The sequence below is a fragment of the Theobroma cacao genome, chromosome 6, assembly GCF_053813885.1.
Source record: "Theobroma cacao isolate CCN51 chromosome 6, ASM5381388v1, whole genome shotgun sequence".
In the NCBI taxonomy this organism is placed as follows: Eukaryota; Viridiplantae; Streptophyta; class Magnoliopsida; order Malvales; family Malvaceae; genus Theobroma; species Theobroma cacao.
In genome coordinates this window covers 24,213,148-24,238,467 of record NC_142644.1, presented here as the reverse complement: position 1 = coordinate 24,238,467, position 25,320 = coordinate 24,213,148, and the positions used below count along the sequence as shown (strand labels likewise).

At 37.9% G+C, this 25,320-nt stretch overlaps 1 protein-coding gene across 1 annotated transcript; it reads right to left on the bottom strand.

Moving 5' to 3' along the window:
- Window positions 1-243: 243 nt before the first annotated feature.
- On the bottom strand, window positions 244-5,525 carry LOC18596056 (putative LRR receptor-like serine/threonine-protein kinase At1g05700). The gene is made up of 13 exons (XM_018122823.2): window positions 5,405-5,525; window positions 4,162-4,711; window positions 3,394-3,872; window positions 3,095-3,221; window positions 2,921-2,992; window positions 2,732-2,803; window positions 2,560-2,640; window positions 2,149-2,294; window positions 1,857-2,071; window positions 1,599-1,725; window positions 1,311-1,373; window positions 949-1,141; window positions 244-840 (listed from the first exon to the last, which is right to left on the bottom strand). Exons 1-13 carry the CDS (start codon window positions 5,481-5,483, stop codon window positions 432-434), a joined length of 2,613 nt encoding a protein of 870 aa, XP_017978312.2. The 5' UTR covers window positions 5,484-5,525; the 3' UTR covers window positions 244-431.
- Between the last annotated feature and the right edge of the window lie 19,795 nt (window positions 5,526-25,320).

Below are 25,320 nucleotides of genomic sequence, written 5' to 3'. Positions count from 1 at the left end.
GATCAAAATCAGTTCTGTTTTTCTGGCCGATGAAAAACCTGAAACGCCAGTGGCTCATGCTTTCATGAAAATCAGTTAGCATAAGAACCCTGGCACTCAGTACATGAAATAAATTTGTAATTCTTCGACTTGTACATTGACGTTAGGAATTTTAGATAAATTCTTATACAAATAATCTTGTTAGCTTTTTAAGTTGTAAACACAGCTTTTTGTTCTTTATTTTGGATGCAAAATTTTTTAGCTTCTGCAACCACGGTCCACAGAAGCAGTGTAGATCAGATACATAGGGACTACTTTATATTCAAAAAGGGAAAAAAGTGAAATTGAAGGATGAATCCAGAAAAGACAGAATAAACAAGGAAACAGAACAAGTAACAAGAACATCCTCTTTAACCTGTGTGCCACAATAGCGTTTCTAGTAACAAAATTAACTATCTCGCACTGGGACCAGGTCCTGTTCCAATATTCAGAGGAATTATCTCAATAGATTCTGCTGATCTTGACTCCTGCTTCTTGGACCATGCCATCTGCATTTTCAGACACACTTTCAGATCCATCACTGTACTGCTCATATTAGGTCTAGCTTCGGGATTGCTTGATACACAAGTCATTGCTAAGTCCACAGCTTTCCATACAGAATTAATGTCATAAACCCCTAAATGCTGGTCAAGAATGTTTTGGATATCTCCTCGTTCAAGCATTGGTGTCACCCATTTAACAAGGATGATGCATTCATTGTTTCTACGAATGATTGCTGATTGGCCCGTGATCATCTCCAAGAGAACAACCCCAAAGCTATAAACATCATTCTGCTTAGTTAATCTTGTTGAGATATAGTACCTAGTCCAAAAACATAGTTTTATAGAATCTTATAAGTCTGTAAAACAAGGTGGTTGATGCATTGGAGAGTTGATGCATGTAATTTTGCGAGGAGGCATGATAACTTACTCTGGATCAAGGTACCCTGGAGTACCACAAACTTTGTCAGTTGTTACTCCACTGCTAGATTCAAACTTAAAAGCTTTTGACAACCCAAAATCTGCAAGTTTGGCATAAAACTTCCTATCCAATAAAATGTTGCTACTCTTCACATCTCTGTGGATTACAGGTGGCTTAATACCCTCATGTAAATACTCCAAACCTTCAGCAAGAGTGCCAGTCAAGTCACTTTAACTAAACAAAATTTTGAAACAGAAATATATGAGGCATAAAATGTATAAAACTTCCACGTGCTTGATTAGCGTGTTTATCATGTTCAAAAATAAAAAGAAGAAAGAAAATGGAGGATTATAAAGATGTGCATTTCTCACCTTGTGCTGCATCTATTGCTATTTTTAGTCTTTGTTCCCACCCCAGGGAATTTCTGTTTCTATCTGCAGCCATATGATGACAATCTGAGTCTATCTGATTATTAAGTAGATAAATGAACAAAAGCATTATAGGATATTTCACTATCAGGCAAAGTAAAAAATCTAAGAGGAAAAATATGACAAAGTTTTTGGAAAAAAAAATGGACAGAAAATTTGCAGTTTATATACTATGCCTCTTCTATCTTATAAACTCTTTTAACAAAATGTGGGGAAGATTGCAATAGATACCTTTTAAATGACATTCTAGATTTCCATTGGTCATGTATTCATAGATAAGCCCCATATTTGTGCCATCATTGCAATACCCTATTAGAGAAGTCAAGTTTTTGTGATGAACTGTCATTAGAAGTTTGGCCTGCGATTTGGAATGAAATAATTGATTATCTTTCAAGATATAAACTGCAAGTTTTTTGTGGGAAGAATATTTTTGGTTTAATTCTTAATGCTTTAGCAGCATATTATACAAAAATTTTGGACATAACTTACCTCAGCCTGGAACTGTTCAGACCCTTGATTTGATGATTCTGAAAGCATCTTAACAGCAACTTCAGTGTCATCATTCAAGCATCCGTAATAAACTGTTCCAAAACCTCCTTTTCCAATGACTTTTTCAAAGTTGTTTGTGATACTAACTACCTCAGAATATGTGAATTGATTATTTCTGGACTCCAGTGGTCTAGCTTCCTCAAGAGGCATATGTTCTTCATTGTATTGACAAGCAATGTAATCACAAATTTAAATGTCCAAAATAGAATAACCAACAAAATTTAAACATTACCTTTCCTTATTCTTTTGAGTTTCCATGAAATAATGAACACTACCAAGAGGACAAAAACAACTGCTGTGACGGATGCTACAATTGCAGCGACAGGCCGCTTCTTTTTGCATGATCCAGACAAACAAAGATCCGGGTTACCATCCAAACTGGAATTGGACAATCAATTAGAACCAATTGTCAAGTTAAGGATGCAATTAACTATAGCATAAAACTATCATTCAAAACCAAGTTACAAGTTTACTTTGGAGCTTTTTATAATGTTATTTATCAGGAAAAAAGGGGGGAGGGTATCGAAGCTTTATATCCCCTATCCAAATTTATGGGATGCAATTATTAATACCAGTGCAGAAACCTGTAGAAAATACTTTAGTCTTTAGTTTTATATTTAATATGCTATATATTTAAACATACAACAAATGAAATCCGTCACTGCCATTTTTCTCTATCAGCTCAGGTGGAACTGAACCTCTGAGATTGTTGAAGGATAAATTGCTGCAAAAATAAGATAAAAGTTGATGACTTTTTCTGATTTCACCAATAACTTCAATGGTCACTTGCACTGAAAATATTTCTGCAGACTTACAAAAGCTTCAGGTCCCGCAAATGCAATAATAAATCAGGCACGTCTCCTTCCAAGCTATTGTTGGATAAATCTCTGTAACAAATTAAGGAAAATGCAAAAGTGAAACTGAATCAATCATTATACCGAGAGTAATGCGCAACAGTCAAGTTTTTGCTTTGTTAACAAGCTGATACACTTTCCTACACTTACAGAGTTACAATTGACGTGAGATTACCAAAGTACTTTGGTATATTCCCCTTCAATCCCCAAGAGCGCAAATTCCTGATATCAAATTGACTTGTTAAATATGTTGTGCTATTGCTACCGCTGTACTGTAAATAGATTTTACGCATTTCTTGGGCTGCAAATAGTTCAGACACTCACACAGTGGTGATACTCTTAATATCTTCACACTCCACACCATCCCAATGAAGATCAGCAGGAAAACAAGGATCTCCTTGCCAGTTCTTCTTAACTCCTAGACTTTCCCTGATTCCCCTTATTGCTTCAACTGGTATATAGAAAAGAAAAAAAATAGCGAACAATATAATTAGAGAAGTCAGACTGTAATACTCTATTTTACCTATCAATTGTTCTCTATTTCAAGTTTGACATCATTATGTTTTCTGCATAACCTAGTCAACCAAATGTAGTGCTATGCAAAAATAAAGTACGAAGAATACCATCATTTCTTTCGGTTGGTACTTTTGAGAAGTTATATAACATAAAAATCTCCACAGCATTGAGAATAGGCGGATGGGTGGAATTAGCAGTCCTGTTTAATTTGATCTCTACATCCTTTCCGGTGAAGGTAAAGGGGCTCTGCCAAGTTTGTGGTTTGTCTGAGGGTTTAACTGTAACAGTACCTATTGGCAGCTCATCATTCACTGAGATGTCAAACTCTCTAAGCTCGTTGCTCTGAAGGTTCTCAACTTCAGCAAAGTGCAAGTAGGCATAACAGTTCTTGGTTTCAGGTTTCCATTTGAATGACAAGGAAGTAACATTATCTGCTGTTGTTGTGACTGCAGTTGCCATAACCGGGATTGGCACTTTGTAATCACCATCGTCTAAGGAACCTCTGTTAGACGCATCACTGATTGGCTTCACATTATTAGGAGAATCAGGGGGGCTCCAGATGCGGTCAGAAATATCATCATTGTACCTAAACCAGGTATTCAAATAGTTTTGAGACTGAGAATCAAAAAGTTTACACGTTGGCAAAATTTAGGGTACCTTCATGTAGGTATTGAAAGGAACCTAAACATCATACACTATATATCAAACACGACATTACTGTTGACAACTACTGTTGAAATAATTCTGTACAATTATGATCTTGTGGAGCATCTACATGCATACACTATCAAACAGGACACTAAAACTTTCATGTAAAAGCATGATTGTACGGTGATTAAGGAAAAATTAAGATAAAAAATTTAAAAATGTCTAACCTGAATATTGATCCATTTGTTGTAGAACCAATATCTGTGCGCTTTAGGAGCACTAAGTACTCGGATGTGGTTAGGTTGTAAGTAGAATCTGGCAAGGGCCTCAACTCCAACGCTGAAATAAAAGGAATTGTGGAACCTTTTTTCACAAGACAAATGTCGATATCCTCTGTGGTGGGAATATGTATGATCTCTTTCCTTACAATGGTCTCCGGACCAGTAAAGTTAACTGTGGTCCATTCCTGAACCCCAAGGAAGAGGTCAAATGTTGGTGTAAGATTCAGGCCATCATAGTTTCCATACATGAAGGATGCTCTGACCAAAATGGTTTTTCCAATTTCAACTTTTAGATTGTAACAGTTTCTGCTTCCGTTAGGAAAGCTTCTAAGGGTTCTGAGCTGTTGATTGGAAGCGGATGTCATGTACTCATCAGATATATTGGCATTCATTCCAATTTCTGCCATCGCTTCTAGCAGGGTATCTGGATAATAATATAAGCTGGTACTCTCATCAGTGTAGCCGTTAACAATGCCGCAATCAATGCTCGTGAAACCTAACAACAATCACTAGGCGTCAGTAAATTGATAAAAATCCTAGACACACCAAAAATGATTTTACGTACCATGAGGATGTGGGAAGTTAAAACCCTTTCCGCTTTTTACTTCTTAGATAAGATGTGTTTTCAGTTACTTCAGTCCACCAATTTCAGGTAAAAGTTTTTTTTTTTTTTTTAATTGGGGAGGAAGGATTCAAATCTTGATATTTAGGCAGGAGATAATGAACCAACCAATGAGTCAAATACTCGGGTGTGAATGATAATATTAACGGATAAAATCTAAATGAGATTAAGGCAAAAGGTTTAAAAGCAAAGATTTACTGCTTTTAATCAACCTTTGAGGACTAGGAACACGTACGATTGCCATATTTAATTTTGTGCATTTCAGCGCTATGACCTTTCTCAACCTTCTATGATCTTTCCCGGAGCCCTTTCTAACTAAAACCTGAATTCCTGTCTAGGCATAAGTTTTGTCTAACTACAATGGTGGATGATAAGTTCTCTACCTGATAAACGAATATTAATTTCAACATTCCATCACTTAATTTTTGCTTCTAGTCCTAGCTATCCGTTAAAGCATGCATGCAATTACTGAACGCTATTATTGAAACCTCCGTCAAGTGTGTGTATAAATATATATATATGTATATACACAATAGAGCAAGATTTGACAAATTGAAATTTGCAAACCTGTTTCAGCATAAACCTGAACCATATGAGTACTAAAACTGAGCACGACAGAAAGGAAGAATAATAGAATCTTCATCATTCAAGAAGAGGGCAGCGAAGGCTTTTGCTATCACACCTCCACAACCACAATGACACAAGGACAGGGTAGCTCATCTTTTGCTTTATATATTAATATGTAATTACCTGCTCTTAAGGAATTCAACATCGGATACAATAAACTAAAACTCTAAAAGGACAAATACTAATTTTATTTACCAAGGGAAGGAATTGCCTTGATCTCTATTGGAGAACCTTAACGCTCAAGACATGTTGACTGCCCAACAACTCCTAAATATTCAGTGATTTTGGCACCTAATATTGACAAGGATCCATCAAGAGTTAAAATATGAAGGTCTTGCATACTTCTACAACAATGTTAATAACTTTCAACTGGAAACTCAGATATTTTGCAGATTTGGGTTGAAAACAATCGGCCGCCTTCAAAGAAAATTGTTTAATGGGTAAAGGATGACAAGAAAAATGTAGTAAATGCACAAAAACAAAGATGGCATGCAACTGAATCACTGACAATTATTTTCTAATTAAAATGCTAATTCCCATTTGACAACCTTTTAAAAATCAAGATGTCGTAATTCAAGTGCCACGTGTCTTATCAGTCTTCAGTGCAACATATTGCTTACGTCCAATACATTATGTATTATTGTTCTTCTTGCCGTCCCGCTGAGTACATTTATTCGGGAAAAAAAATTATCCGATGCTTGTAAAGAGTTGTTACATGTCCCATTAAGTTATAATTTAAAAAATTAATAAATTAATATCTATATCTATAACCAACAATATATATAAATGTACGGATATTAAAAATTTTTTGATTGATAAAATTAGTCATATTTATTCACTATATGCCGTGCCTCAAACCCAAAGATTTAGAACATAACAAACTCCACATACTTATGAGACAAACACCATATGCATGTTAGGCAAAAATATCATACTTAATCAAGTGTAATATCTTCAAAATCTTTTCAAATTTTAAATTTTATGAAACCTCAAGTCTCCCAATGTAACGATAATATAATTCTTCGAAAGATATAAATTTCTCATCTAACTAACATCTCTTTTCAAACTAAAAACAAATACTCACATTAAAGTTTATAAATATCCAAGAACAGATGTTAATCTTGCTAATCAAAACTCTTGCTAAACAAGTCTAATTCTCAAACATGCAAAAATTGTCGAAATCTGTAAAATGATGAAAATTTTTTTGTTTTGAAAAGTGAATTTTATTCCTCCATACGCGGCAATGCCATGGGAAGTCTCAAGCTTGGTTGGAAAAAGACTTTAATGGCATATGAAGCCTGGTAAAGGCAAGGTAGCAGTACACTTAGAAAAAATTTGCTACACAAAAAGTCATTGGCAGCAAAAGACCCTAACAACAGAAGACCAAAGCAAACAACCTTCAAAAATAGAAAAAGAAGAGCCTATGAACAACAAGTCCATCAAAGTGATCGTCTCCTACTTAGAGTCAAAAAAGTTCACCTAAAGGAGAAGACATAGGGAAGAGAAACCAAAGGATCAACCACTTAACAAGTAACTGACATCCCTTTAGCCAGATTAAGTACACTCAAAACATTTAGGTCAAAATTATCATTAATCATAAATATCGAAACATAGTTTTTGGGTAATCTTATTCATAAACATGTTTCCTCCAAAATCATATTTTCATATATCAAAAGTCAATATCATTTCACTTTGAATAATAGAGCTAACGAAATTTTGAAACTTTTAGATAACAGAACAGAATATAATTTCACAATAACTTTTAGATTTTATAGGTATCTTATAATATGTTATAACCACACTTAACCTTTGTAGCATAGGTTAGAAATCATGGTTAAGGGTTTTGCACCTAAAATCATCCTATCACAAAATCATCCAAATCTTGCTTGGCAGAGAGATTTGTTATAGATGTTAAGGGTTTTGCACCTAAAATGCCATCCTTAACTTGTGAATGAGTAGATTAAGGAAAACCTCTATCTTGAGATGGAAACTAATTTGTAGTTGTTGAGATTTGTTGTTGAAGGTTTTTCTACTAGATTGATGTGGAGAACATTGGCTAACAAAAGCCATTTTTTTATTTAAAGAACCAAAGCTATCAGAAGAGTTGACAAACTTCATTGTCTCATGTCTTTGAAGTAAGGGAACAGTTTCGCGAAATGATGGTATTGGAGGTTTCATTATACTTGTTACAAATGACTCATATCCCTGACCAAGACCCTTGAGCAATTAAAACACTTTGGTTTAATTACTTACTGGCTATCTTTCAAAAAAAAAAATTACTTACTAGCTTTGCAATAGCTTCCAAGTCATCACAAATGGCTTTGAACTTTCTGATGTAGTTAAGAATGGAAAGATTATCCTTTCTATGAGTTTGTTTGTAAAAGATAAAACTTTCTTTCTTGTGAATCTTAGGCAAAGGCATCCACTAAGGCATTCTACACATCTAGCGATGTTTCTAATCCAATAACCAGCCCAAGCACTTCTTCAGATAATGTATCTATTATCCAACCTTGCAAGAAAGAATCTGATTTTTTCCAAAACATATATTCTGGACTAGTTTGGTCAAGCATGGGATATTTACCACCAAGAAAACTAAGCATATCTTAGCTTTCAACTAATCTCATGACTTGCACTCAAGTATTTTTCTCATTGATTGGTGCATGATTCCCTACCTAAAGAGTAGGGTTCGAATTTTCTTTCCCCTAATTATAAAAAAAAAAAAAACTAATCCCATGATTTGAGTTTCCCATAAAAGAAAGTTTGTCTAGTTGAGATGGAAAAAAATAGAATTCCCTACATTCAGTGTTGAAGGGTAAGGGTATTTAATAGATGAGGCCATTGAGGGAACAGAAAGAGAGCAAGTAAATTTTCAAAATAGTAGAAAAGAAATAAAAATGTGATGATTGTAAAAAGAATAGAATACACTTGATAGGAAAAAAAATCAGAAGTGGTGATGATATTAGAAGTCAAAAAAAAATAATAGAAGAGATGTACTAGTAGTGTAATAGTAAGAACAATAAGTAAAAGAAAAAAAATAGAAGTGCAATGATTGTAAAATTTCAAAAGAGAAAGAGGTTGAGATTGAGTAGAAGTTAAATTTAGAAGAAATTTATTAGAAGTAGTAGAATGATAGAATTATAAAACAAGAAAAGAACAATTAGAATAAGATTAGAATGATAGAGTGATAAGGAAAAGAAAGATAGGAAAAAAGGGTATAAGAAAGAGAAATTACAGCTCATGTACAGTAGAGAGTGAACAAGATAGAAAAAAAAAATTAGAAGTGAACAAGGCAGAAGAAAAAAAAATCAGAATTCAGCTAGAAAGCTGCTTTGAAACCATGAAGAAGTTTAGGAAAAAGGAAGGAAGAGGGAGAGAGAAGTTGAGAGAGATGGTAGGTAAAGGGAAGAGAAAACAAGTGTAAAAATTTTTTGTATTTTTCTGTTTGAGAACTTAGTTGGTTCTCTTTTCTATAAATAGGTTACAAACTATGTTATAAAAGGAAACTTTGTCCAACAATAAGGAGAGATTAGAGGGTTTATACAAAAAATTACTGTAACATCTCTTTATAGATTTTGCAACACATGCTATTATTCTTGCTGTTGATATGTTGCCATATCTACTGCTGATTTGTTGCTAGTTTGTGAGTGATTTGTTGTTGTTTGTGAGAGATTCGTTGTTGATCTGTGGGAGATGATGGTGTTCTATACTTATCTCATAGGATTCGTAAGTAGTAGTTAAAAAAAAAGAGAGAGAGAAATGAGAAATGAGAAAAAAAAACTATTAAATTAAAAAAAAAAAAAGAAAAAAATGAAGAGAGAAAGAAAAAGGAAAAAGGAAATAAATTGTTAGTGTGTTTTCAAAATAAAAAATTATGTCACATAATGAAAAGCTATTTTAACTCAAAGGTTATGTCATATAAAGTGATATACTGTAACTATTGGATTGTAAGTAAGTTTTTTATGTAAATGGTTATGTTTATTGGTAAAATGATATGTTCGAAAAACACCTTTAAAATCAAAGGTTAGGAAACAACTAGAAAAAACACCATAACTCAAAAACTTTGAATATGAGAAGCTATTATTTCAAATTATAACTCAAGGATTATGTTTTATAGAATTAATGGTTGTCTTTTCATAAGTTGGCTATTTAAAAAATGCTTTTATCCAAAAGGCTGTGTCTTGCAAAATATAAAGATGTATTTTAGACAAAATTGTGCCTTAATGAAAAGGTTATGTCCTTGAAAAGGAGACACTTGCAAGCCTATATAAAAGGCTTATTTCCAACTATTTTGATACATCAAAACAAAAAACAAAACAAAAATAGAAAAATCAAGAGTAAGAGAAGTGTTGTGTTCTAAAAATTAATATAAACACTTAAGTTCCCATCCACTACAAAAACATATAAATTCTTTATAATCTACTTGCTGCAAAAAGTAAGCTCTAAGATTGAACAACTTTGTAAATTCTCATGTGTATCTAGTGATCTACTCTCGTAAAATGCAAGATGAAGTTAGACATTGGTTTTATTGTATCTCTAAAGCTATTTGCATTATTCCTTTTTACATATTGAGTGGTGTGGGCAAAATAAATCTTAAAAATAACATCTATTGAAAGGTTTGCTTTAAAGTCAATTTTTCTGATTCCTTAAATTTCATCTAAACCTCATTTGCATCAACAATTTTAAGATTTATTTTCGTAGTATTAGAATTCAAAATGGTTTCACTTAAAGAGATGACTACCAACATTGTCAAGTTAGATTGCTCTGAAAAAGGAAAATTTATTTGGTGGCAATAAAAAGTGCGCTTCCTCCAAACAATTCACAATGTCGTTTTTGTTATAGATACACCAAGACCAGATGAAGAAAGTGATGAAGAATCCATGAATCAAACTCGTTTGAGGTAAATATGGTATAATGATGACTACGTATGCATGGGACACATTCTTAATGGAATGTCGAATGCATTGTTCGATGCGTACCGAAATGAAACTAGTGCAAAACAACTTTGAGAGAAATTCGAAGCAAGATACATGGCTAAAGATGCAAGTAGCAAGAAATTTCTAGTTAGTCGTTTTAATAACTACAAAATGGTTGATAATCATTTTTTTATGGAGCAATTACATGAGCTTGAACGCATTCTAAATAGCTTTAAGCAATATGGTCATAAAATGGATGAAGCTATTATTGTATCTTCTATAATTGATAAGTTTCCCCTTTGTCGTGACGAGCGGGTCAGGGAACCCGTCCGCCAGACGCGGGCGAAAATTAAAATCGTGTGGGTGTGGGAGTCGCCACCAATCATGTTTATCTAAGGTGTGATTGGTCACCTATTAACCCGATTCTTAATCGACGGAGTCCTAAATTAATTTTAGGTCCGTCGAAAGAACGAGAACTGGTCCACATTTTTTAGAGGTGGGTTCGGGAGTGCGGTTACCCACGGAGAAGGGTTAGCACCTCTGTGACGCCCGTTCTACGAACGGTACCATTTAATATTAAGTTATCTTAACATAGCCTTTTCTTAGTTTAATCCCTATTTTATTAATTGAATTTTATTGAATTGTCAGACTGAGTTTTTCACTTGGTTTTACGTATGCATATGATGCAAGCGTAGAATGATGTCGTGACTTGTTTATTTTAAATGATGGAGTCGGTAATCTTTTATTGGAAAATTATTCGAAGACCATCCCAACGCTTTGGTGGAGTCTCGAAATTCTCCTCACCTAGAGATATCTCCGGAAGAACTCGTCTCTACAAGCTCATCGGGGAAATCCCATCATCGGGATTACCGCGCCATTTGCAAAATAAGAGTGGCATGCAATGACAGTATAAAATGATGGTATCTACATGCACGCGTTTATTGATTATTTAAAAATTTTGATTATTTGTTATTTATTATTATTTTTATTTATATATATACTTTATTTTTTGGTTATTTAAATCCATGTTTGTTGTTGGTCAATTTTTTTACTTGATTACAAAGCTTATCTAAATAATTAATTAATTTTTAAACGATTAGATTAACTTTATTTAGTAATATTTATTTCAATTAACAAAATTTTTCTACACATATTGTTTTCTAACAATGACTATTTTACTTAATGGGTTTTGAAATCTAGAGTTCAGATTTATCCCGACGTTTCGGTGAAAATCTGTCTCTAATTTCGCACCCGAAAATATCCACCGGAAAGAGGCAACTCTTTACCTCCATTTTGGTGGTAATACTCAAATATTTGTTCCAATTATATTATATATTATTATTATTTATTTATTTTTCATTTTATTATTATCATTATTTTTTATTTTATATATTTTTTTTTACATTTTTATATTTTATATTTTTTATTTTTTTTATCTAAAAAATATAATATAATATATATATATATATATTTACATCATGAATTACTATTATTATTATTATTTATTTTATTTTTTTGCAAGCCTTCAAATATATTTATAATATTAATATTTTTTATTATTTACATATCTTTATTAAAGCTAAGCAAACAATTAAAATAAACTAGATAGGCCCAAATCCACAAGAAATGGGTAAGGCCTCACCTTGCTTGGGCCGGAAGGATGGCCCAAGTTGTTTGGGCTGTGCGGAGGTCTGCTTGGCCCACTTCCTTGGTCCGCTTGGCCCTCTCCTGAACGCACCGTTTTGGGGCTCTGGGGACTCCCTCAAACGACGTCGTTTTGGCGTCGACCTTTTGAATTCTTCCCTCTGTCGAAACGACGCCGTTTTAAGCCCTAAACTCGGGTATATAAATCCCGTTTTTGTCTTTTCCTCTCATTTTCAGCCCTTTCAGTTTCTCTCTCTAGTCGCACCCTCTCCCTTCTCTCTAAAAAAATCTCCCTTCTTTGCCGACGCCGGCGTCCTCCCCTCTCTTCCCGTCGGCTTCTCTTTCTCTTCTCTCTCTCCCGGTGGATCTCTTCGCCTTCTGTCGGACGACCCTTCTCTTTCGTCGGCCTCTCTCTCTCTCCTCTCAGATCTCCCCCTTCCGTCGGCCTCTCTCTCTCTCCTCTCAGATCTCACCCTTTTTCTCCTTGTTTTTCTTTGTTTTGTTTCTTTCTTTTGTTTTTCTTTTTCTGTGGCTAACCGCTGGTTTTTCTTCTTCTTTTTTTGCAAGGCTTTTAAAGAGCCGGGTTGTCCAAAAAATTGGACAACCCTGCGAGGGGGTTCTAGCACCCCCTGGAGTTGGTGGCCAGAACCCCCATCACGCGTAGTGGGTGGGGGATGGGACGGTACGCCCAGCCATCCCCTTTTTTTTTTTAATTATTATTTATTTTATTTATTTATTTATTTTATTTAATTTAATTTTAATTTTTTTTATTTAGGTGTCTACAATTGCCCCTCTTTGTACATTCTTGAGAATCAATGATAGTGCAAAGACGTAGACACCACATTTGGCTTATCTCGAAGCCAGTTGGTTTAATCAAATCGATCTAGAATCGACTTATCTCAAAATAAGCTCGATTTTAAACAAAAATAAAATTTCTAGACTTGATCTAGGCTTGACCCATGTTAGAACCAATTCAATTAAAATTCTTAGACTTAATCTTGGCTCGACCTATCTCACAACAGGTTCGATTTGAACAAAATTAAAATTCCTAGACTTAATCTAGGCTCGACCCATCTCACAGCAGGTTCGATTTAAACAAAATTAAAATTCTTAGACTTAATCTAGGCTCGACCTATCTCACAACAGGTTCGATTTAAACAAAATTAAAATTTCTAGACTTAATCTAGGCTCGACCTATCTCACAACAGGTTCGATTTGAACGAAATTAAAATTCCTAGACTTAAACTAGGCTCGACCCATCTCACAGCGGGTTCGATTTAAACAAAATTAAAAATTCTTAGATTTAATCTAGGCTCGACCTATCTCACAACAGGTTCAATTTAAACAAAATTAAAATTCCTAGACTTAATCTAGGCTCGACCTATCTCATAACAGGTTCGATCTAAAAATTGAAATTCCTTTAATGCTAACTCAATTGGAATAACATGAAATGAAAAGACTCAAATCCTTCCATTGAAGTTTTACAATCTCAACCCTTTAGGTCGAGTGACTTTCTACCTTCGACGCTTGGGATATGAATTAATTTTGATTCTTGTCGAGTGCATGGCTAGGCATGTATGCATGATTGACATGATAGAATGTTTTTCATGTTTATGATTAAGGTTCCAAGACCTTTTCGCTTCATTCGATTTTTCACTGCAACTTTCGATCTTCTTTGCCTGTTTTCTTTCCTTCTGTAGAATTCAGGTAACTCCAGACTTTCCCTTAAGTACCCTCTCTCTTGACATCTGGCTTTGCCTTTGGTTCAGGGCTCTGTCATTCCTTTTTTCATCATTAAGTCTTTTACTGAACAATGAGTGTAACTTCTTGCTTAATTAGTTTATTTCTTTTACCAATCATCATTCATTTCCATGACAATCATTATGTGAATCATGGGATGGTAAATAACGAAAGAGTTGAAATAAAGAGGCGAAGAAAAACTTCATATATGAGGAATCAAATAGTTCAAGGTAAAGGGCAGACATTAGATCTTTTAAATAATGAACACCCAGACCACTAAGAGAAAACAATCTGATATTCGACTTCAAGAATTATCCTTGATTGATGCTTTGAGCAAATCTGTAGGTTGCAGATTCCTTAACTTCCCCTACTTTGTGAAATTGTGGAGCTCCATCCATGGTGTATTTCTACCTCAATCTTTAGGCTGACATCCCCAAATTCCATTCTATCTTCCTGTTTTTCGGCCTCAAGCAGCCCTTTTTCGGGTTTTCGGCATGAGCCTCCTCCCTTAGGTACGAGCTACCCTTTTCGAGTTTTCAGCACGAACCCCCCCTTTAGGTACGAGCCGCCCTTTTCGGGTTTTCAGCACGAACCCCTTCCGTTTTTTTTTTTTTTTTATTTAGGCATAGTACTTCTTCACCGCATCCGCATTTATTGGATTAGGCAGATCTCTCCCATCCATGTCAGCCAAAATCAAAGCTCCTCCTGAAAAAGCCTTCTTTACCACGTATGGCCCTTCCCAATTCGGCAACCATTTTCCCCGAAAATCAGTTTGATTAGGGAGTATTCTCTTGAGAACCAACTCTCCTTCTCGGAACTGCCTGGGATGAACTTTTTTCTCGTATGCTCGCATCATTCTTCGTTGGTACATCTGACCATGACAAAGAGCCGCCAGCCTTTTCTCCTCAATCAGATTCAACTGTTCGTAACGGGAGCGGACCCACTCAGCATCTTCCAATTCTGTTTCCATCAACACCCTCAATGATGGGATTTCTACTTCAACAGGTAGAACTGCTTCTGCACCGTATACTAATGAGTACGGAGTTGCCCCGGTGGAGGTACGCACTGAAGTTCGATATGCATGTAAGGCAAAAGGAAGTTTCTCATGCCAGTCTTTATAAACTTCAGTCATCTTTTCGACAATCTTTTTGATGTTTTTGTTGGCCGCCTCTACTGCTCCGTTCATCTTCGGACGGTAAGTTGTCGAGTTATGATGCTTGATCTTGAATTTAGCGCAAACATCCTTCACCATCGCACCATTCAAATTGCTTGCGTTATCCGTAATGATCCTTTCTGGAAGCCCATACCGACATATGATCTCCTTTTGGATGAACCTGCACACCACCTTTTGTGTCACATTGGCATAGGAAGCTGCTTCTACCCATTTCGTGAAATAATCAATGGCCACTAATATGAATCGATGTCCATTAGAGGCTTTTGGCGTAATAAGTCCAATCACGTCCATTCCCCACATTGAAAATGGCCAAGGTGCCGTGAAAACGTGCAATGGGGCTGGTGGAGCATGGATTCTATCGGCGTATACTTGACACTTGTGGCATTTTCGAGCAAAGTTTATGCAGTCTGATTCCAATGTCAACCAATAATAACCAGCTCTCATAATTTGTCTAGCCAACATATGTCCATTAGCATGAGCTCCACAAGTTCCTTCATGGACTTCTTTCATTATTTTGTTGGCTTCCGCAACATCCACACATCTCAAGAGTACTTGATCTCGACTCCTTTTGTAGAGCACTTCTCCGCTAAGGAAGAAACCCATTGCTAATCTTCGAAGAGTTCGCTTGTCATTATCCGTGACATTCTCAGGATATGCCTGATGCTTGATGTATTGCATGATATCATGATACCACGGCTTACCATCAACCTCTTCTTCAACATTCAAGCAGTGTGCGAAGACTTCACGAACTTCTAAATCAAAAGGGCGTACATCGGCCGCCTCTTTTATTTTGAACATCGCTGCGAGGGTGGCCAAAGCATCAGCAATCTGATTCTCTTCTCGAGGCAAATGGTTGAAGCTGATTTCTTTGAACTGTTTGCTTAATTCTGTAACCAGCTTTTTATATGGAACTAGTTTAGGATCTCTAGTTTCCCATTCACCTTTCATTTGACATATCACTAAAGCCGAATCTCCGTAAACATCTATCGCGTCAACCTTCATATCAATTGCTGCTTGTAATCCCATTACCAATGCCTCATACTCCGCCATATTGTTAGTACAATTGAAATTCAATCTCGCCGTGGCTGGATAGTACTTTCCATTTGGAGAAATCAACACTGCCCCAATTCCGTGCCCCAAAGCATTGGATGCCCCATCAAAATACACCTTCCATGGATTAAGTTCATTGGGACCAACCTCTTCTATATGCAAGACGGCCATCAAATCTTCATCTGGAAAATCGAAACTTACAGATTCATAATCTTCATTAGCTCGATCTGCAAGGAAATCGGCGATGGCGCTCCCTTTGATTGATTTTTGGGACACATACACAATGTCATACTCAGACAATAGCACTTGTCATCGAGCTATTCTTCCAGACAGGCAGGGTTTTTCAAAAATATACTTGATGGGATCTAATTTCGCCACCAACCATGTTGTGTGATACAACATATACTGCCGGAGCCTCTGAGCGGTCCATGCTAGTGCACAACACATCTTTTCGAGCGCAGAATATTTGGACTCATACTCCATGAATTTCTTGCTCAAGTAATATACGGCTCGTTCTTTCTTCCCAGTTTCATCATGTTGTCCCAATACACATCCCATGGAATTCTTGTTCACAGTTAAATACAGAATAAGAGGTTTTTCGACCGTCGGTGGCATCAACACCGGTGGATTTGTGAGATATTCTTTGATTTTATCAAAGGCTATTTGACATTCTTCATTCCACTCTCCTGGGTCTCGTTTCCGAAGCAGCTTGAAGATTGGATCACATTTGCAGGTGAGTTGAGATATAAATCGAGCAATGTAATTCAGCCTCCCTAAAAATCCTCTCACTTCTTTTTGCGTTTTGGGAGGTGGTAGCTCTTGAATAGCTCGTATTTTATCCGGGTCCACTTCGATTCCTTTTTCACTGACTATGAACCCCAACAATTTCCCAGAGGTTACACCGAAAGTGCATTTTGCAGGATTCAACTTGAGCTGGAACTTTCGCAATCTCTCGAACAGTTTCTTGAGATTGACAGTATGATCCCTTTCTGTATGAGATTTTGCAATCATGTCATCCACGTATACCTCTATCTCTTTATGCATCATATCGTGGAACAAAGCTACCATTGCCCTTTGGTAAGTGGCGCCTGCATTCTTCAATCCAAATGGCATTACTTTGTAACAAAACGTTCCCCACATGGTCACGAACGTTGTTTTTTCCATATCTTCGGGTGCCATCTTAATCTGATTGTAACCAGAAAAGCCATCCATGAATGAGAACAAAGCATGTTTTGCCGTGTTGTCCACAAGAGTATCAATATGTGGCAAAGGGAAGCTATCCTTCGGACTCGCTTTGTTCAAATCCCTATAATCGACGCACATTCGAACTTTTCCATCCTTCTTAGGAACTGGAACTATATTAGCTACCCATTCAGGGTACTTAGCCACCTCTAAAAATCCAGCATCGAATTGCCCTTTTACTTCCTCTTTAATCTTTAGCAACATCTCTGGTTTCATCCTTCTCAACTTCTGTTTAATAGGCTTGCAATCTGGTTCCAAAGGTAACTTGTGAACAACCATGTCAGTATTAAGACCTGGCATGTCCTGATATGACCAAGCAAACACGTCCACATATTCATGGAGCAATTCTTCCAGCTTCTGTCGTTCATCGGATGACAGCGAGGTGCCAATCTTAACCTCTTTCTTCTCTTCCCCATTTCCGAGGTTAATCATTTCTGTGAGTTCCTGATGAGGTAAAATCTCCTTTTCTTCCTGTTCCAACATTCTCGACAAATCAAGGGGTAAACTGTAGTCATCCACCTTCTCTTTGTTTTTCAATTCATCAATATTCAGAATTATCTCAAAATCGATATTCAAATCGTTGTCTAGATTGTCTTCGTGTTCATTATTTAAAGACCTGCAAACAGGTAAAGTTGGACGGGTGTATGGGCAAGTATTTATTGGCTAAAAGAATAGATGAAAAGAAATATGCAAAAAGACTGATGAATTATGAAACACATTATGCATTGTCATTTATTCAAATGATGAAGGTAACAGAAAGCCCTACTTAAACAGGAAATTAATCTTAACACCCTTGGGCATAGGCATTTAGATAAAATTGTTCATTACATTTTGGAAGACTTAAAGATGATGGGCAGTTCCGTGGCTGTCCAATTGCTTCGCTCCTCTCCTGGCAGTACTGGATACACCACAGGGATCTTCCCATCAGGTTCTTCATCTCTGATCATATGGATTGATAGCTCATCAAATATCTGTAGAACCTAATTGACCTTTGGTGGCGCTTCGAGATGAATGAAACCTGCAGAGTGAAAAGTCTCATATAGGTGTGGGATTGTCCGTTCCCCGAATTCTTCTTCCTTTCCCTCAAGTTGAGCCATCCTTTTAATCTTTTTTTGAGCTGTCAGTTTCCTTCTATCTTCTTTGGTAGGCTTATACCCCAAACCAAACCTTTCTTCGTTCTTCATTGGAGTTAGAGGACGGTTAATTCCTTGTAAATTCTTTCCTAACCCCAAACCAGCACGACATCCTTTACCCACAGTCTGCTTAACTCCCATTTTAGTGGCTACTGACAAACGAGGGGTCGGTGTCACTTTTCTTTCCCCCACATAAGTAGCATTAACAAATTCAAAAGATCTAAAAGAGCATTATGGGACTTCTTCTGTTGCCTCTACATAGGGAGCAGATGATGGTTGAATAGCCAGTATGTCTTCCCCCGCACATACACTTATCAGTTAGCCTTCAGCTATGAATTTAACTTTTTGATGAAGGGAAGATGGTATGGCTCCAGCCATATGAATCCATGGACGCCCTAACAAGCAATTGTAGGACGGGGCAATGTCCATGACTTGAAATTGGACCTCAAAAATGCAAGGGCCAATTTTTATCGATAGTTTAATGTCCCCTACCACCTCCCTTGTGTTCCCGTCGAAAGCCCTTACAACCATGCGGCTGGTTCTCATATACGACACATCTACTGGCAACTTGGTTAAAGTAGAGCGAGGCATGACATTTAAAGCGGAACCATTATCGACCAAGACCCTAGGTACGGCATGGTCCTTACATTTGATGGTAATGTGCAGCGCTTTGTTACTTCCTCGACCACCCGATGGTATTTCTTCATCATTAAAGGCAATGAAGTTTCCCACTGTAATGTTCCCCACGATGTGGTCTAACTTTTCCACTGATATATCTTGTGCCACATAAGCTTGGTTCAAGACTTTAAGTAGTGCGTTCCTGTGTGCTTCCGAATTCAACAGTAAAGACAACAACGAGATGCGAGCGGGCATCTTGGTTAATTGTTCTACCACACTGTATTCACTGTGTTTGATAAACTTGAGGAATTCACTCGCTTCTTTCTCGGTGACAGGATTTTTGACCTCATTGTTCGGGGCAACTACGGATTCGTCAACTTGGTCCTTGGAAAAGGTATCTGCTTTCTTTAGGCCTCCCTCTCCCTGTGCTGGTTTCCCTTTTCCGACTCTTTCTGCTACCTCAGGGGAATAACATCGCCCGCTTCGCGTTATACCCCCCACACCAGTTATGTCTTCAAAAGATACTTGGGGGGCGGATGAAGCTGTGCCCAAAATATTACACTCATAATTCCATGGGACAGCCTTATCGCTCTTGTAAGGGAATGGGCTGGGGACTTCGATGGTGATACCATTTCTGATCATAGTTGGGGATGTATCATTCATCGGGCTTCTGTTTTCTTCATAGAAGATGGTGAGAGGTTTAGGTTTGTTTGCCCCGAATGAACTTGATGCCACTTCAGCTGGGGTGTCTCCATTTATGGTTCCGACCAAATTCTCTTCAGCTCCTTCATAAAACTCAATTATCGATGAATCCATCAATTCTTGCAACTTACGACGAAAGCCACCACAATTTTGAATGGAATGCCCAATTGCCCCCATATGAAATTTGCAAGAATAAACGAGATCATGCCCCAATTCCTTTGTGTCGATGGGTTCTGGAGTGATGGCATTTATCTTGGACAACGCCTCAAACACTTCATCCATCGGCGTTTGAATCTCATCAATACCCTTTTTCACCCTTCGAATCATCCCTTCATGTATGGCATTCACAGTCGGTCTTCCATGATTAGGTAACGGGTTCCCATCAACACTCGAATTGTCTTTTTTTGCAAAATTTAAAAGCCCTGCCTTAATGAGCGCTTGGACCTTGTGTTTTAAAGCAGTGCAATTCTCGGTGGAGTGCCCTTGAATTCCAAAATGGTAATCACAATGCGCATTCGGATCATACCATTTCGGGAAAGGTGGTCGGAGTGGTTCTAAAGGGGTTCGAGCAAGGAGTCGATTTTCTATGAGTTGTGGCAGCAATGTAGTGTAAGGGACTGGAATAGGATCAAATTTTGGTCTTTCTGGGGTAGTTTTAGGTCCTCTTTGACCATGGCCAGGATTATTGGTTGAAGCTATCGACCTTTGTGGTGGAGTTTGTGGAAGAACATTGGTTTGAAATGTTGGTTGCGGGACGAGTTGGTACACATATGGGTTTTGTGTGATGTTGCCTATGTGCGGATAGAAGGGTTGGTATGGAGGGTACGGGTAATATGGGTTAAAGTTGTGGGCTTGTTGGCTGTCGTGAGCGACTGCTTGCACATCCCCTTCTTTCTTCTTGGGCGTACTCCCTTTCTTTGAGCTGGCAACTTCATGCCCTTCAATTTTTCCGCTTTTGATAGCTCCTTCTATTATTTCTCCCGATAAGACCAAATCTGTAAAGTTTTTCGTGGCATTGTCGATCAAGCGCTCATAGAATGGAGCTCGGAGGGTATTTATGAACAAAACAGTCATCTCCTTATCAGTGAGAGGTGGCTGAACTTGCGCTGCTGTATCTCTCCACCTTTGGGCATATTCCTTGAAGTTCTCGCTTTGCTTCTTCTCCATAGTTTGTAATGATAACCGATCAGGGGCTAATTCAGCCACATGCTTGTATTGGGCTATGAAGGCTCTTGCTAAGTCTTTCCAAGTCTTAATACGGTTTCGATCTAGCTGTACGTACCACCGAGCAGCTGACCCGGTCAAGCTGTCTTGGAAAAAATGGATCAGTAACTTATCATCGTGAGACTGTGCCGTCATCTTCCGACAATACATAGTAATATGTGCCATGGGACATTTTGTTCCGTCATATTTTTCAAATTTCGGAACCTTGAACTTGGCAGGGATCAATACATCCGGCACTAAGCATAGCTCGGTTGCGTCCATGGTACCAAACCTATCAACTCCCTCGATAGCACGAAGACGTTCTTCCAACAGATCATACTTTTTCTGGTCTTTTTCATTTTTTCCTGTTTGTGACGAGTCCTTTCTTAGTTTTTCTTGCTCTTTTGGATCGTCTAAATCTGGGACATTTATTGGTTCAACAGGATTTATCCCAGAATATGGCCCAAATTGCCAATGAGTCGGTTGATGGCCTAGCGGGGGTGGTGCATTGTAATAGACGGGTGGGATCACTTGAGGGTGGACCCTTTGAGAGGTTTGGGCATGTGGTGGAGTGAACCCTGGGGGATAGGGTGGATCTTCCCTTTGGTTTCCACTGTCTTGTGCTGGTGGGTTTTCTGACGGAGCTGGCTCTTCGATCGCTCTTTTTCCTTTACTAAGACTCATCATCAATTCCATCATCTTTGCTAACTGTTCTCTCATTTCTTCCTGAGCTCTTTCCATTCTGTCCATTCGTTTTCTTTGTTCTTCTTCCATGATCCTTGCTCGCTGACGCGTATTATGAACACGTTGGTCACTTGGCTTAGGTGGTCGAGCTATTTTGGAACCTTATTATTGATCATAAACATGAATTAGATGCGTATTTGATGCATGAGTGAACCCATTATCTTTATTTTTACATGAAAATACTTATTGCCATGAAATGATGATTTATGCATGTATGAATGATTATGTGCTAAAAGTATTCATCACATGACACCCAACAACAAAAGTCATCCATTGCATAAGATATTTGTCTTAGATTACAACTCAAAGGCCATCTAGAAATATTCGCCAATCTTATTATAATGGCTATACACCTCATCTAAATACTTGATCAACTGTTGCTCTTGTTTTCCAACTGGAAAGATCTGGCTCCTTAACATGTCCGTTTTCCAAGCCATGCTTCTTGCCTTGTAAGCCACCTCCCTCATTTGCCAAACCAAGTAATCCATCTGGTCGTATTTCTCTGTATAAGCTTGTCTGTAAGATTCACCCCATTCTTGGATTCTGGTGCTCTGTTGCTTGAGGCGCTCATATTCCTGTTGATAAGTCGTCATGACCCCTTCGAGCTCTTCATACTCCTGTCTTAGTAATTAAATGGACTCTTGTTGGAATAGCACTTGTCTTCTTAACCCATCATTGTGCGTTTGAAGTTCATTGCCCTGATTTTCTCTCACCTGTATTTCCCTTTGAAGTTCACTGGTTGTGGCAGAAAACTTATCATTCAGGTTCTCATACTGCCCTTCCATTTTTCGGACTTTCTTTCTTTGCTCACTTACTTCTCTTTTCATTTTCTCACACTCTTTTTGGAGGTCTTCATATCGTTGCTTCCAACTGGCATTTTCAGCTTCGGACTTCTTTCGAGCCAACTCACTTTCGAGCAAAGCGTCTCGTGGTTCTGGATCAACTGGGCCACGTAGTGCATTTTTTTTCGGATATACCACATCCTTAACTCGTTGGTCATGCCACATCTGATATCCGGTAGTCACTTCGTCGGTGTACCTCCCTTGATCCACTCGGCTGGTTTTCTTCCAAGCTTGCGCAATCTCTTCAATCTTTTTTAGAAAACCCGGCTCTCCATAAGCAAACTCCAAAGTATTAAGTCGGTGTGTCATTGGCACAAACTGCTCTGACCCAAATTGTCTTCTCACCATAATTGGGGCGTAACTGATGGCTCCCCATGGCCCCATTAACGGTACCCAAGGTTCATTTCCGCATTTGTATAAGACAGGGTGATGCGGCATCCACGGGGCTCTCCATGTTACTTCCACACTCATGAGTTCCCGAAGTCTAGAGATCCATTGTTCCTTAGTCCTATTTTCTGGCCATTCACTCTCACAAAATTCTCTGATAGGGGCGGTTTGCGGATGAAATGGCTTTCTGAACTTATCGACCTTGCATTCAAAGTGGCTCACTATCCAGATGGAAAGAAGCTGTGCACATCCCACAAATCGTCCTTCACCTTTTCTTCGACAGTAATTCAGTGATCTGAGAGTTTCCGCCAGAATAGAAGGCGAAGGATTGGCCTTGTTGACGACTTGCTCGAAGAAGTCTATAATTTCGACTTCTATATGTCCCAAAACTTTGGGGAAGATCACTAGCCCATAAATTCCCAGGGCCATCACAAGCTGTCCTTGCTCGGTGTCCCGTTGCTTCATGATATAACTACGTAGAAAACTCCACGGGATACATTCATTGTCCCCTTTTTTCCTTAGGTTCTGATCAACTTCTGCTGAAGTAATACCCATCATCTTGGCTAACTTTCGCCTGTGTCCGGTCTTCTGTCCTCTCCAATATATCTTGTCCGGATTATCGAGATCGATTTGCAGGAGAGCCGAGTATTCTTTGATCGTGGGGACCATATCCACCTTATTGAACACGAAGCATCTATACGACGGATCCCAAAATTGCACAATGGCCTTCAACAAATGTTCATCTATCTGAACCTTGAGGAGTCGAGCTATGTGGCCATACTTCCTATCAAAATTTGTCCGAGTGGTAGCCCCCCACTTATCCCATATGTTGAGCAAATCGGTGAAGTCGTTCTGTTTGAGATCAAGGTGGACCCTATCAGGTAGTGATGAGAGGTGATCCTTTGACAAGCAATCTCCTTCACTTTGTTGGGTACTCGCCATATGCTGAGTCACTTGATAAATTCCATCATAACTTGAGGATGGCCATGATGACTCCATGTATGCAACTGGATCTACTCTGTTAATGGTTGTCAGGTGACAAATACTTTTCCTATTATGATGCAAATATGCATATGACAAAAAATTCAAGTTAGCACTATAAACAAAAATTCCAAAAGATGAATGAAAGTAATTAGTAACCTGATACCTTTATTATTCGCGGAGAAGAATTTAGAACGAGGGGATTATGATGATTCCTTCATGTGTACCTAGTCAAAAGGTATATTCTCCCGGGTGAAGCTCTACCTAAGCAAAGGCGACTCTCGGTATTCTACATGCTGAGTTTGGGTTGAAAATAGAGCTAAAGGTTCCCAAATCTCTCCTCACTGTTGTCCACACGGACTAGTAAGGCACCCCGGTCCTCACCCATTACAGGCTTCAAACGGACTAGGTTCGATTTGAGTGGGAGTCTTCACTAGCCCATGCGGAGGTTATCACCTCACGAGAGCGTAGCTACTTAACTCCCTCCTAATTAAGGATAAAGCCCGGGTGGAAGGCTTATGCATGAATGCAAGATGTGTAGTGTGTGAGAAGGAATATACCGACCTTGGATCAATAATTTCACATTCCCCTTATCCTAAATTCCCCACAATTATTAAAAATAGTGAAGTAATAATAACAAAATAAATGAATACATTAAACAAAAATATGCAAAATTGACGCTAGGGAAAATAAAGAATTATTTAAGGCTTAAGATAACTTATGATTAATTAATGGCTTGACTCTCTATGTATGTCCCCAGTGGAGTCGCCATCTGTCGTGACGAGCGGGTCCGGGAACCCGTCCGCCAGACGCGGGCGAAAATTAAAATCGTGTGGGTGTGGGAGTCGCCACCAATCATGTTTATCTAAGGTGTGATTGGTCACCTATTAACCCGATTCTTAATCGACGGAGTCCTAAATTAATTTTAGGTCCGTCGAAAGAACGAGAACTGGTCCACATTTTTTAGAGGTGGGTTCGGGAGTGCGGTTACGCACGGAGAAGGGTTAGCACCTCCGTGACGCCCGTTCTACAAACGGTACCATTTAATCTTAAGTTATCTTAACATAGCCTTTTCTTAGTTTAATCCCTATTTTATTAATTGAATTTTATTGAATTGTCAGACTGAGTTTTTTACTTGGTTTTACGTATGCATATGATGCAAGCGTAGAATGATGTCGTGACTTGTTTATTTTAAATGATGGAGTCGGTAATCTTTTATTGGAAAATTATTCGAAGACCATCCCAACGCTTTGGTGAAGTCTCGAAATTCTCCTCACCTAGAGATATCCCCGGAAGAACTCGTCTCTACAAGCTCATCGGGGAAATCCCATCATCGGGATTACCGCGCCATTTGTAAAATAAGAGTGGCATGCAATGACAGTATAAAATGATGGTATCTACATGCACGCGTTTATTGATTATTTAAAAATTTTGATTATTTGTTATTTATTATTTTTTTATTTATATATATACTTTATTTTCT